This window comes from Echeneis naucrates, chromosome 6 (assembly GCF_900963305.1).
Source record: "Echeneis naucrates chromosome 6, fEcheNa1.1, whole genome shotgun sequence".
In the NCBI taxonomy this organism is placed as follows: Eukaryota; Metazoa; Chordata; class Actinopteri; order Carangiformes; family Echeneidae; genus Echeneis; species Echeneis naucrates.
This window is the reverse complement of record NC_042516.1, coordinates 24,091,910-24,106,168: the sequence shown is the minus strand read 5'-3', so window position 1 is coordinate 24,106,168 and position 14,259 is coordinate 24,091,910. Positions and strand designations below refer to the sequence as shown.

Here is a 14,259-nt window from a genome sequence, read left to right as displayed (position 1 = left end):
ATAAATCACCTGGTTCTGGTTTCCAGTGCGGCCAAGCGAAGACTTGCATCATTAAGAAAACAGTCCACAGGAGCCTTCCAAATTTCTGTAGAATCAGTGCATGAGATAGCCAGATATCCAATTGAACTTCCATGGAACATTTAGTTTGTTCTCGGACTGGCGCTGGAAAATAAAAGCAGAGGATATGGAACCTATTTGAGAACAGGAAATAAAAGATTTAGAGTAGAAATCTGTTTTATTTGGCACCCTGCTGCCTTCAGTCTGATCAAACTGGGGCAGCCACAGCTCAGCGGTTTGTTGGTCTGGGCCCCCTCAATGTGTGAAGAGCTTTGGTCATTTGATTTGATAATACTCATGCTGTTGTCCCATCAGTCAATCACTTTGCAGCTGTCCAGCAAATAAAAGCCTGTCAGGATCATTTCATGTTATGTTCACTGAGCTAATTAATCAGGGGGATTTTCCCATAGACTTCAGTGCAGTCTGACTTTTGCCCCCTGAGTTTAATTCTCACCTCTGAAAGTAAAACACGACAGGCTTTAAGTCATTTGATCAACTATGCTGTCACTTGTTTAGTTTGGCAACTTAATCCTGTTTTAATGAAAAATCTGGAGTGTGGGTTTAAATCATTTCTTCCTTTATCAACACAAACTGCCTGATAAAAGCTCCGTACGACGGACCAGCTGGCTGCCTGCCAGAGACTTCCAGTAATGTAAAGCAGAGATTTATAAATGGAACCGAAACGCCCAGAGATGTTGCTCTAAAGCTGGAGGAGAATCTGCTGATGAACTGCTGAACCTTCATTCTTCAGTTGTTGTTTCATTCTATCTACTGACACGGACTGTGTTGAAGTCTATGGGAAAATGTCCCTCCTCCTCTCTGATGAGTTTATGGTCTCAGTCTCTAGTTTCGAGTCTTCAGCAACATGATGTTCATTTTTTTAGATGATGCTCCATTTAGAGGGAACAGACCAGGAAGGGGATGGGTGGATAGGGGGCGGGGCTACTCTTGACTGATGGATTGTATCACCCAATCAGGACAGAGCACAGAGCAGGTCAGCGCCGCATTCTCCTGCAAATCAGGTTTCTATTTGTTTAAAACTAACAAACAAACATAAAAGATGGCTGACAGATTAATTGCAGCCCGGAGGCTTCAGCTCAAACTGATGGTTTTTAAATAAAGTTTTATATGCGTTTTATATGACTGTTGAGTCTGAGTATTGATAGCAGCTCTAACACTGTATTAGTCGACTGAGTGTTTTCATCATCGATTCATCACATTCAGTGGAGTCCGTGCGGTTGGTTGGTTCTGCTCCTTGGAAGAACTAAACTGTGGCCAACAATCAACAAAAAATTAACATCATGCATCATCACCCAATAAGTGATTTTTAAGTTTCTGAAATACTCATTATGTTGTATCTGTTTTGTGGTGTCAGCTGTTGTACTCAAATGTCCTGAATCCGGTCCATCCTCTTTGGTTTGTGCAGAATCGAACACTGAGGTGTATTGAGTCCTCTGTTAGCTGGACTGTGTGTGTAATTGTGTTAATGTCTCTGTTTAGGCCCCAACATTCAGGCACCTCATGAACTTCAATTACTTCTCCAGAGACAGGAGCAGAACAGCTGTTACCCATCTGAACTCCACACAGAAGGGCCTGGGAATCGAACCAACAACCTTCACCTTCGGTCCATTTGTCTCGGGATCTACAGAGCAGCAGAGGACATTCACAGCCTGAACGCTTTGGGTGGAAGCTGACGAGTTTGTTGTGCCCTCCGGCTCTGGTCCACCGATGGCTCATCTGAGGTCTGATTTCTCTGGTTTAAAGGTGGTCGTCTTCATTTGGTTTCATGAGATCAGTGAGGTTGGAAATATTGATTTTAACGATTAATGATGACTTTGTTTCTATTTGATCAGGATCTGTATAATATATATACACACACAGGGGATCGTCCTGCTTTGGCCTGAGGCCGGACAGCGCAGATCTCTGCTGGTGTCAGATAACCCAAAAAATAAATAATAGTAATAATCAGATGGAGCTAAACATGGTCAAACTTTCCTTGAGTGTCAATGTTTATTCACGCTCAAACTTCAGGCTGATGTAGACACTAATGAGGTAAAAGGTTATAAATTTCAATGATAATAAAACCCCCCCAGTCCAGAGTCCCCCCGGGCTTATTGTTAGTTACAATAATTCTGTTAGTTCTGGAGTTGGATATGTTTGTATTGGAATGTGATCATATCATATCATAGTGGCAGTGTTAAATACAAACGGAGAAGACATATTTGAAGACGTTAAAAAGGTCGTGTCCCTCGTGTTTGGTCCTCCTCATATGCTCATGGTGACCTGGATGAACTACAGACAGAAACACAACGTTAGTGTGTCTTAAGTTAACAGTCACCCATAAAAACCTCTTTCACACACTAACAGCTGGAATAAAAATTCTGTCCCTCAGAGACTGACCCGGTCTGATGGAGAGGTTCATCTCCACAACATAACTGATTTACTCCACTGGAGTTCATCTTTAACCAGTTTGACAGTCTCTAAAATGTCTCCATCTCCAGACGCAGGGTTGGAGTTAGCCGCTTAGTGAACAACCCCCATCTATCAGTCTGAGTCCAGACAGCAGAAGGCAGTTAAAATGTGTCATATGATCCATCAAAATGAAACCAAGACGCCCTCTGTTGGCATGTTGCTGCCCTCCTCAGTTTCACAGTCACATTCATCTGTTAACACAGCCAACATGACAAACTTACATCATCGTACTGAAACATGGCGCTGCCGCTCTGAGACGTGTCTCTCCGTCTGAACTGGTCTGAAACACACAGACATGCACTTTTAAATATTTTAATCTTTCTCTCTTTTGTTTTTGCCACAGGTTTTCTTTTTGAGACATTTTCTTTGGACCGAATTTTGGAATTATTTTACTTCCTGTTTTATTTTGAAGTTATTTCTCTTGGCTCTCGTGTTCATTTCACTCGCAGACTTTATCTCTAAACCTGGACTTTGGTCTGAACATCCATAAATCTTCAGTCTATCGACTGACCATCTGGGAGCGACTCCCCTGGCTGTAAAAGAAGTCATATAGTGTTGAAGTCTATGGGAAAATGTCCCTCCTGCCCCTCAGTAAATGTTTTCCTGATGAGTTTATGATCTCAGTCTCTGGTTTACAGTCTTCTTGCATCAATTATCTGCCCCACCATATCAAGCTCCACCTGTGTTTGATTGACTGGTTTCCCCGGTCTTCTCAGTATGCTTTGGTTGCGGTTTCTCTGAGTCACAGTTCTGGTTCTGGTTTTAATTGTTGTGGACTTGACTGTTGGATTTCCAAACACAACTGAAACCCAAAGGCTGTGTTTGTCAGTGTTAAACTTTGACTGGATCTGTATCTGGGTCCTGTTTCTCAGGACTCCTGAAGCCCCCGTGGTGACAGCAGGTGTAGTGTGGTCTAGTGAATGATCACAGCTGATGTTGGCTCACCGGTCAGAGCTCGCAGCCGCACACAGCAGCTCACAAACTCATCGAAGGGGATCCTGCCGTTGATGCTGTAGCGTTTCATAATGCAGTTCATGGCCTGAGGGCTCAGATTGTAGCCTGGAAGACACAACTAGTTCAGGAAGTGGACATGATGAACACAATCACACAAGTGGTCTCAGCACAATCTACACTTGTTTGCCCGTACCCATGGTGACAATGGCCTGCTGCAGCTCGTGGGCCTCCACCGTCCCGCTGTGGTCCCGGTCATAGGAGGCGAAGGTGTTCTTCCACCCGTTCAGCACCTGCCACAGCTCCCTGAACTCCGGGAAGCCCATAGTGCAGGACATGTCCCTCTGAGACAACAGCATCAGTCAAGGGTCAAACACAGACGTCTCTGAGATCAGAGGCCGGCGGACTTCAGGCTTTAATGAGGTCTCAGTTAATGTGCTGAGTGAAGGATACATCCAACATGTTGATCATCAGTCTGCAGGTCTCCAGGCTGAAGGCTGTGACAGGAAAACACAGTCAGTCCGGACCAAGAGCACACAACACAAGAGATGGAGCCCAAAACAAACCACCAACAAAGAGTCTGTCAGAGTACAATTATTCAAACCTCCAAAGTTAGTGAGGTTTAGAGGTTGCAAGACAACAGATTTGGGGCTGTGGTTCCTGAGTCAGTTTAACTGAGGAAGATATTAACTTTGTGTTTGGGCTGATTTATTTCCTCTTATGTTTATTCCACAGAACTTTAGAGTTGCTGAACCTGGACCTTGATGGTGTCATGTTTCTGTCTTTTTCCATGTTAACTTATGGAGATTGTGGTTAAAAATATAACTAAACCACACCTCATTGTGTGGGAAGTGTTGATTTTACATTCAGATCTGTTCTACCAGGACTTCTGCTTCGTGCCAGTGTTTGAAAGGCTTGTTTTATTTTGGCAGTTGAGAGTGACAGGAAATGTGGGGAAAGAGCAGCTGTGTTGACAGAAGTGAAAAACGACGCCAGATGTCCCTGAACTGGGACCATCTTCAGCGTTCATGTGTTCATATGGAGTCGGAGTTCTTACGCTGGTATGAGCCAGAGATGCCAGACTGTGTGAGGCAGCGCTGCAGCTCGTCCGCTGAGATCTGCCCGTCCTGTCAGAGAAACACAAGAGCCCACAGTCAGGTGGTCCGGCGTAGACTGGTACCGCTCTGCACAGATCTGCTGTCTAACCGGCCTCATTGACACATGAAGGTGTGTGCGGTTGAGTTACCTGTCCTGCTACGGCAGAAAAATACCCATACAGAGGATCCTGCTGCAGAGACAGAAGACATGAGACACCGTGTCATTTTCTAATCCGAAATCTGTCCTTATAGTTTAAAAAAAAAAAAAAAAAAAAAAATCACATTATTGGCTTCATCACCAGATTTAAGATTAACCTAATTTAAGAAGCTCAAACTTCTCATCAAATGTAATTAAATCAATCAATTCTGCTTCAGCTTCAACCAGAATTTGTGCAAAACAAATGTCAAGTTTCATTTTAAAACAGTGAAACAATAACTTCACCTTCCCACATTAAGAACATTGTCGTGGTAAGCACTCACATCTGTAAATCTTTAATGTCCCACTATTATTTTGGGCATATAAATAAACTAAAATTCTTCTTTATTCAGGCAGAGAGGAATCTTTTCTGCAAGCTGCCTCATCGTCATCCCCGTTTTCTCTCACACAAAGATGACAGCTATTCATGATCTCTGCCAGATCTGTGTGCGTTTGTGAGCATCGCTGGGCAGAAACCTATTATAGTTACACACAAAACACACACAGACATCAAATGAACAAAGTTTAATCCAGACCAAGAAGTGTAAAGTCCTCAAACTTAAATATTTAAGATCTGCAGAGAAAATCATGGTTAAAAATGACCTTTCTCTACATGTCAGCTCCAACAGTTCAGACTTCAGCTGCACTAAAATTAATTTAAGGATTCTGCCATGAATGACCTTTGACCCCTGGGTAAAGGGGTCAAAGTGCAGATTTCAGAGAAGGGCTGAAGCTTCAGATTAATAACAAAAAACAACAAACTGAAGGAAAAAGGCAGAGAAACGGAAACAGGGATTTTATTTTGTAAAGGATGTTCAGTCGTTCAGCTGAGCACGGACTGTTGTTTTGAAAGGGTGTGTCCTTCCGCTTTGACAAATAACAACAAATAAATATAAACAAACAGAACAAACAGCAGTAAATCTCTCAGGTGAGTCTCAGGTGGAGACAAAAGCACGTTTCGTTTTTTACCGACCGGATCTTTGAATTATCCGGACCACTTCCGGGCTCTCAGACCGGGACTGTCCTGGTCTACCGGCCCCTGGTTAAACTCTGATCCGGTTCTTCGGTCGGTTTTAATGGGTTCTTACCGCCGGGACTCCACCGGGACCGGCGCCGTAACCCGGGTAGGCCATCCGTCCGTCGGTTCGAACTCGGAGGTTTGTCCGCAAACAGAGAGACACGGCGGGACTGAAGTCCTGCAGGAGAACCGGTACCACCGGGACGGGTTTAAATGTCGGTACTGGGGGACGAACCGGATTCAGGTGGACCGGGAAGAACCGGGACGAAAGGACGAACCGAAACCTGCTACAGGACGGTCCTTAAATATCCCACACTGGGCGTGGCGTCATCATGTGACCGCGGATTGACCAATAGGATCGAAGAGATGGATACAACCGGAAGAGCCAAAAATGTGGACAAACAAACAGAAAAGGAATATACAGAAAATCATGAAGAGCTGCCAAAATGGGGTCAGGGTCAGGGTGGGTTAGGGTCAGGTTTAGGGTCAGGGTCAGGTATGGGATTTGGAACCGGTATCCTCCTCGGAGGAACCGGAATTGCCCGGTCCATCCCCCCGTTCCCTGTATCCCTTGCCCCAGAAGAGATGGACCGCTAAGGGGGCGGGGCTTATGCCTCCCATAGCGGACCTCAGTCCATTTTAGTTGGGCGTCGCCCATTTTAAAGTAATTTTTTGTCTTTTTTTATCTTTTTTTATGTTTTTTATGTTTGTTGTGTTTTTTTTTTTTATCTTTTTTAATTTTTTTACTTTTTAAACAACTAAAAACTCTTTCCAAAAATTTAGGAAAGGAAAAAATGTGTAAAAAAATGATCTAATGTAAATAAAAAATGGAAAAAAAAAAATTATTTATTTATTATATTTTTTTGATTTTTTAATGAATAATGTGTGTGTTTTTGTATGTATATATGAATGTATTTATTTGTATGAATGTGTTAATGTATGTGAGTGTGTGCCTCCGGCAACGTTTCAACCCTATACGGGTCTTCTTCAGGCCTATAGGCACACAGAAAAGAAAATGAATGTGGCTGCTGTGGGTTAGGAGATGTTGCTCTTTCGATCGCCTAAGTGAAAAGGGTCACTTTTAGGTTAGGTTAGGGTCAGGGTCAGGGTCAGGGTGGGTCAGGGTCAGGTTTAGGGTCAGGGTGGGTTAGGGTCAGGGTTAGGGTCAGGGTCAGGGTCAGGGTGGGTTAGGGTCAGGGTCAGGTTTTACAAAGAGGACACACAGCCTCTTTGTAAAATAAGACAGGATAAGATAATAATACTTTCTTCATCCCCATTAGGGAAGTTCAAATGTCACAGCACAAGGCAATAGAAGAGGTGACGAAGAAACGAAATAGGACAGAGACAACAACAACAACAATAAGAACAAGGTGACACAAGTTGCAGATAAATATGACCAGAAAAAATAGAGGTCAGTTAAGTCAGAACTGTGTGCTGTGCTGTGCAATCTGCCGTTGCAATAATAACAGCAGACACTCAAATAAGCGATGGACAGAACTAATGAAGTCTGATGTCTTAAAACTGTCAACTCTACTTTGTGACATCATAGTGTCGATATAAATAGGGTGGACAAAATAATGGAAACATCAGTCGGGATACACTTGGCTCAGTAAATGGAAGTCAGCTGCAGATGACATTTATAAATCTAAATTATCTGTTCATCAGTTGAATCCTGGTGCTTTCTCCTCACAGCTATGACCCTTCAGTGCATTACATCAGTGTCTGAGAGAAGCTGGCCAATCAGCTCATCCCCTGACGCTCACTCCTGCTGTGTCCTGAGAAAACCCATCTGATGCTCCAGCTTCGATTTCAGAGGCAGTGCTGAGAGGAGGAAGGCTGTCCAGTTCACCACCCTGACTGCACACACACACTCAAACTGAAGATCGAGCTCAGCTGGGGATGAATGGACCAAATCAGGACTGTTGGGTTTGGTCACCCAGACCTCTTTCATGTCGCCTCGTTCAGCAGTCTGGGTGTCTCATTTTAAGCAGGATGAGCCATCAGGAGGGAGAGGAGGAAGAGGAGGACGAAGAGGCAGGCGAGCCTTCTGCCATTTGCTGGTGCACAGGTAAGGTTAAAGTAACAGATTTACAAGAAACAAGCAGGAAAAACAGCAGAACCTGCTGACTACAAGTTAACGATGAGCCTGATCAGAAAGAAAGTTTCAGCTCTTCGTATGAATTTAAGTTTAATTTCGTTTTTTTGTCTTATCGAAATCAATGTGTGACACTGTTATTTTGTTGTGTGTATTATTTGTATTGTTTGTATACTATTCATGCTTCTGGTTGCACTTCCTGCTATATGTGCTTATGTTTTGTTTTTGTGTGTCTCTGTGTGTGTGTGGATGTGTGCCAGTACATGTGCTTGAAACTGGTGACTAGAAATCCCTGTCCAAAGCCAGCAGGTTTAATCAGCAGGTACAGGAAACAGAGGGATCAGGCATCTGACATGCAGCTCTAAGCCAACAGCCTGCAGCCGCGGGCCCCTGATGTGTTTACAGGGAAAATGTCACAAAAAAACCAACTGAGATAAAAGTCCATTGATCTGCAATGAGTCCAGATGGACCTAACCAGAGAGTCTGTTTCAATTTTTGATCCAGTGATCATTGGACATTTTTATTTTCTTATGATAAGAACAAATGAATCACAATTCATAAAAGGATTAAAATTTTTAATTCGTTATGTTTTGTTTTGACTTCCTCTTTTAACTGTAAAGTTGCATGTATGAATCTGAAATTGAAAAAAATGAAGAGATTAGTTCATTTTTTTGTCCTTTATGCCAAATGTGTGAATGCAGCTTTTAGCTGTTCTTCTCACCTGTCTCTGCAGGTGCTCGGTGGTCTTTCTCTGAGCCGGCTGCTCACTCAGGTATCCCCCACACCTCAGGCGTGGCTGGACGAGGTCCCAGTGCTGCTCCCTCAGTGATCGACGGCGGTGAGGGAGACTCATCCCAGCACGTCACTGAGGGTCACTGCTGGCGGGGGCCGGGCAGAGAGGCCGAAGAATGTGTGTGTGTTTATGAGCAGAAAGAAGCAGAAGGTCTGGGTCCCTGCTGGTCTGAAGCTCCATATGTTTACTACGGATGTGAGTGTTACTCTAACTTTGTGATGTTTTTTATAGAATAGACACAATCCACTCAGCAACTAAACAAGAGCCACAACAATGGTCCTATGTGCTCTTGTCCTTCACACAGTGAGGACAAACCTGGTGGTTGGAGTGGAGGTGGTGGAGGAGGTTGCTGTTGAAGACACCATAGAAGTAATGTAAGCACTGTAGTTCGTCATGCCTATTATGAAATTCTAATACAAAGAACATGTAGATGTTGTATATGGAGCTTTTAGATAATACAGTGATACATAACATGATTCACGTGTGATTGAAAGTCGTTTGTTGTGTCTTCTCTCCTCAGAACTGACGACATTTACACAGATGATCTGCTGCAAAGCGACCATCTGTACCCGTCATGAACTCTGTGTGACTGTCAGCTCTGCCTGTATTTTCTATATTTACTCTGTGATTACTGCTACATACATGTTTAATATCCTTTTTTTGTCAATAAAAGCCCATATCAACTGTGATCATTCATGTTTTATTACATACGAAGGTCATTGTATTATTTTACCACAGTTCTCAGCGGTTGCCCCCCCCCCACTGATGGGAAACAGACATGACATGTTGGTGGGAGGACAAAGTGGAGGAACATTTCCTTTTCATGCCTTTCTTTATTGATAACAAAAATTCTTAATCTCTCAACTGTGTGCATTCAGAGAAGCTTCTCCCACTTACCAGCTCCTCTGCTGAGTAGCCCATCTTCCTGAGGCGGCAGGAAGCTTTGTGTTTCTCCATGCTCCTGGTGGGGACCCAGTGGTCGGGGTCGTAGGGACACTGCTCCAACGGCTCCTGAGAACACAACACAAGCGCAGCTAAGTTATATTTTAACAGCCTTTTCAGGATATAATGATAAAAACACAGTAAACGTATTTCACACAGACTTATGTGGCTGCAAATGTCTGAATGTACATGATACCAGGGCTGAAGCATTCATTGAAATGCAATATAGCAGAAGCTGCAATTACTGTTAAAGGTAAAATACGTCAGAACATTACCAACACAATAATTGTTGTGGTGCAACAATCATCCTGTCCAGAAATGCTTTTTTGATACAAGATCAGATCAGCGTTTTGATTATATTTAGTGACAATTAAATACATTCCAACTGAAATCACAAAAACTGCCAAAGTAATCTGACTATATCAGAACTATAGAAATTATATCATATCTTATATTGTATTATATTTTATTATATCATATTATATTGTCCTTCGGTTCGCCCACCGGCGGCGCTGTGACGTCATCACTCCGCGCGGGTCATAGCCGCTAAAGCTGAGTAGAACAAACACGGAAGATTTCGGGGTTAAAATCTCGGCTGTTCTTTTTGTCCGAACCGTTAAGATGTCGGAACCGGGGGACACGGATACCGTTCAGGACCGTCTGGACCGGATCCAGGAGCTGACGGAGTTCGCGGAGAGCTGCAGGAAACAGCTGAATGACTTCTTTGAGAGGCTGGGATGGTCTCCGGACTACCGGAAGGTGACGGCTAACGTTAGCTTAGCGGCGTTTGGAAGTTAAATTTCAGCTCTGTCGTCGTTTCACAGCGTTACTGTGTGTTTCCATAAACGAATGTAACGGTTTTCTGACACTCTGCATTTGAATTCTAAATCATTTTAATCTGGGTTTCCCCCTTTTATGCTTTATTTCAACTGTCTCTCTATAAATACACGCATAGTGAGCACTTAATCACAACATGGCTGCTGTCTGGCCACCTTTTAAATATTAACCAATGTAAAATAATTAGTTCATGTGCTGTATAAGAAATGAAAAATACACATTTCTGTTGTATATATGATGAATGAAGTTACATCTATCTATATGCAGAATTATCCTTCTTGCCGTAAGTCAGAGAGTTTGTGTTTGCAGCCACATAAGTCTGTGTGAAATACGTTTACTGTGTTTTTATCATTATATCCTGAAAAGGCTGTTAAAATATAACTTAGCTGCGCTTGTGTTGCGTTCTCAGGAGCCGTTGGAGCAGTGTCCCTACGACCCCGACCACTGGGTCCCCACCAGGAGCATGGAGAAACACAAAGCTTCCTGCCGCCTCAGGAAGATGGGCTACTCAGCAGAGGAGCTGGTAAGTGGGAGAAGCTTCTCTGAATGCACACAGTTGTTAAGAAAGCGATGAAGACTTGAATTTGTTTTTCAGGCGGAGATGTACGACCCATCTGTGTGTTACGAGAACAGCAGCGTCAGAAGCTTCACGATGGGTGAGTCCTCGATTCGTCACCTCTGACTGACAATGCGCTCAGTCCAGTTTTTTCAGAGCTGCTGTGTCTGATCATTTTCATCATTCAGATAAAGCCACCCAGCATCAGGTGATCCTTCAGGCACGATCTGCTGCGCCACTGATGAGGATGGAGGGAGTCTTCTGGCAAGGTATCATCCCATTTTACAACACAACTGCTGTTGTTGATGTCCTGATGTGCTGATGTGAATCATCCTGATCAGAGTTGGTTTCATAAGTTTTAGAAGTTCGTGTCACCCCTCAAATCTTTGCAGAAACAATTAAAGACCAGCAGGTGTCACTAGAGAGTTACATTGCATTCACTCCTTGGCTCATTACTCAGCTGGCATCTGCCCCCATTACTCCCCCAAATCCAATCCCATTCACTTAAAGATTCGTTAACCAGGTATGTCATCTCTCTGCTGACGTGTGTGTAATGTGTGTCTCATGTGTTCTGTTTGCAGCGACAGGGTGAGTATTAGAGAGAAAATTCTGCTGCTCTGGTTCAGGCTTGCCTGATTACGTGCAGTATCCTTTTAATGTCATATCCTTTATAACCGCAGGGCTGGGGGATTTACACACACTTTTCCCTTTACGTGTTGGGGAGAGGCCAGTCCATATGTTCAGACCTGCCAGTTAGTATTAATGTAGAGCTGATTTAAAAGTGAGTCTCTCTATGATTCCCGTCAAAAACATTGTTCACTTACTCATAGCTGTACTGATCAGATACTCGACAGATCAGCTCAGAGAAAGAGGAGAATGAGAACCATCCACTGAAGCTGCATCATGTCGTCTGTGAAATGAACTCCTGTTTATTAATGTTAGTATCCTATGTGTCCTTAAATTTCAAGTCAAAATCAAAACAGGTCAAATTTATGTATATAGCACCAAATCATATAAAGTTTCATCGAGACACTTTGCACACAGAGCAGGATAGACCAAAGTCTTTATGGAGCAGTTAGAGACCATGCTACCAAAATGTACGGACAAGTGATTTCATTGTTTTAGCCGTTCAAAGAGTTTGGCCCCATTTTCAGAGTTAAAGCTGTTTTTATTTTGTTTAGTTTTTTTGTTTGTTTGTGTTTTGCACTTTTTGTTTTTGAGGATAATCTCAACATCTGTTCAGAATTTAACATCACAGTCAAACTCAGGAGCGTCTGTCAGTTAAACTGCTGCAGTTCGAGCTTTCACAGATGGTCCATCCGTTGTGCGTGTGTGTTTTCACCACCTATATCTCCTTATTGTGTGAAGCCTCTCTGCTTCTCCATTAGGTCAGTACTCCGGCCAGCCTGTCGATGTGCCTCAGAACCACAAGCGAGCTGTGTGTGACCTCACTGTGGCTGACCGATTGGCTCTGTACGATCACGTGATCGGTGTCCTCGGCCAGCAGAAGGACGCAGCATCGTCCAGTAACGAAGATCTCTATGTAGATTTGGTGTCAAAGCTTCAGAAGGGTGAGACTCAGCCACGAGCCCTGACTGAGAAATCGAAACATTTAATGGAGCCGCCTAAACATCAAAATATTAAAATGTTCACTCTCAGATTAGCTGAATATGAATATATATAATAATATATATGAACATAAGACTTTCCCCTCAGTTCTCTGATAAAATAAACTTTTCTCTTCTGCTCAGATGATGAGCAGAATGAACCAAAGACTCATCTTGAGTTGATGGCAGAGATGAGGGACTACAAGAGGCGACGTCAGTCTTATCGAGCCAAGAACGTCCACATCACCAAGAAGTCTTACACCGAGGTACAACTGAGCTTCGTACACACAGTCGCTGCTACACAATAACTGTGGCGTGGACCACAGAGTTCAGTACAGACAATCTTAATTTATCACCTCTGATCATCCGTGAAAGTTTAAATAAAGTCGAATTGATTATTGGCCTGACTGTCATCACCCTGAAGGTGATCAGAGAGGTGATCAACGTCCACTCAGAGGAGCTGGCAAGACAGTGGAGGGAGGAGGAGGAGGAGTCAACCCAAGCTGAACACTCCTCCCACAGGTAAAAGAAGTACCCTGACCTCTGACCTCGCTCTTTTCAGCTTCCTGTTATTTTTTTCAATATGAAGTGAATTTTAAATATAGTGTGAGTTATTTTAATGTCTGATATTTGTCGTTTCAGGCGTCGGAAGGATGAAAGGAGATCTGCGTCCACAGAGTCTCACCACTCCCACAGCAGACGCCATCACAGCCGAGAACGAAGCCAAGACAGAGAGAGCAGAAAGAAGAAGAGGAAGAGGGAAAGGTAAGACAGGAAAGGAGCATCTCCTTTTGATGAAACTGATGTAGATGTTGTGCTTATTGTATCGTCATTTTGGATCTCTGCAGGGATTCCCGTTCCCCCAGTGACCACCACCACGACCGAAAGAAGAAGAAAAAGAAGAAGAAGGATGAGGAGAAGGAGAAAGAGAAGTGAGAGTGCTGGACCAGCAGCAAGGTCAAAACATGTCAGATGAATTTTACCTTCAAGGAAGAAAGAACCAACAAATACAAACATTTTTACATTTTGTGCTTCACACGTTTCACTGTTTCTGCTGAGCAGGCCCCTCCCCCTCTGCCTGATTGGCTGAGGGATTTCCAGCTGCAGGGAGCTTGGAATGTTGGGCAAAAGTGTGATAGCTGACAGTCTCACCACAGGGTCAAAGGTCACCCTGTTTCAGGCCTGATTTCACTGTCTGCATGTGTTTGTAAATGGAACATGGTTCCTGAAGGTGTGAATTTGATCAAGGCCTTGGATGTGTATAGTCTGTGCAGAAACAGAAGCCTTCATTCATTTTGATTTCAGTCAACATGTTGTGATGCTGCCAAAGATAATGAGGTTTATGATTGTTCCTCTGAGCTGCATCCAAAATTCAGTGTTGTATGTTTTGGTTGGTAGCAGACTTCAGTGATGTCGATGAGCTGCAGGTTTTTCATGTACTGTTTAAAATGAATTTGTCAACATTATGAACCTTCTACAGGTTTGTTTTAATCATTAAAAACCTGCCATGCGTTTTGATTGCAGATGACACACTGATTAAAAACATTAGAACCAAGTTTGGGCTTCTTCAGGTTGTTTCTTCCGCTGTGATGATGCTGGACTCTGGTTCAGGTATTTGTCACCCTGCTGAGAAGCAGA

At 43.4% G+C, this 14,259-nt stretch overlaps 2 protein-coding genes across 3 annotated transcripts; one reads left to right on the top strand and one right to left on the bottom strand.

The window, feature by feature from the left end:
- Window positions 1–2,042: 2,042 nt before the first annotated feature.
- On the bottom strand, window positions 2,043–6,119 carry sri (sorcin). Of its 2 annotated transcripts, none has more exons than XM_029504607.1 (8): window positions 5,862–6,119; window positions 4,727–4,765; window positions 4,538–4,607; window positions 3,934–3,977; window positions 3,677–3,824; window positions 3,475–3,588; window positions 2,751–2,809; window positions 2,043–2,349 (listed from the first exon to the last, which is right to left on the bottom strand). In XM_029504607.1, the coding sequence occupies exons 1-8, from the start codon at window positions 5,904–5,906 to the stop codon at window positions 2,323–2,325; spliced, it is 546 nt and encodes a 181-aa protein (XP_029360467.1). In that variant the 5' UTR covers window positions 5,907–6,119; the 3' UTR covers window positions 2,043–2,322. The 2 variants fall into 2 exon arrangements, with proteins under 2 accessions (XP_029360467.1, XP_029360466.1); XM_029504606.1 differs by having other exon boundaries at window positions 4,727–4,768; window positions 5,862–6,115.
- A 4,123-nt stretch (window positions 6,120–10,242) lies between these two features.
- snrnp48 (small nuclear ribonucleoprotein 48 (U11/U12)) lies at window positions 10,243–14,165 on the top strand. Its single transcript, XM_029505212.1, has 9 exons — window positions 10,243–10,380; window positions 10,868–10,981; window positions 11,054–11,114; window positions 11,203–11,283; window positions 12,403–12,585; window positions 12,766–12,887; window positions 13,046–13,143; window positions 13,264–13,386; window positions 13,470–14,165. Exons 1-9 carry the CDS (start codon window positions 10,243–10,245, stop codon window positions 13,555–13,557), a joined length of 1,008 nt encoding a protein of 335 aa, XP_029361072.1. The 3' UTR covers window positions 13,558–14,165.
- The last annotated feature ends 94 nt before the right edge of the window (window positions 14,166–14,259 follow it).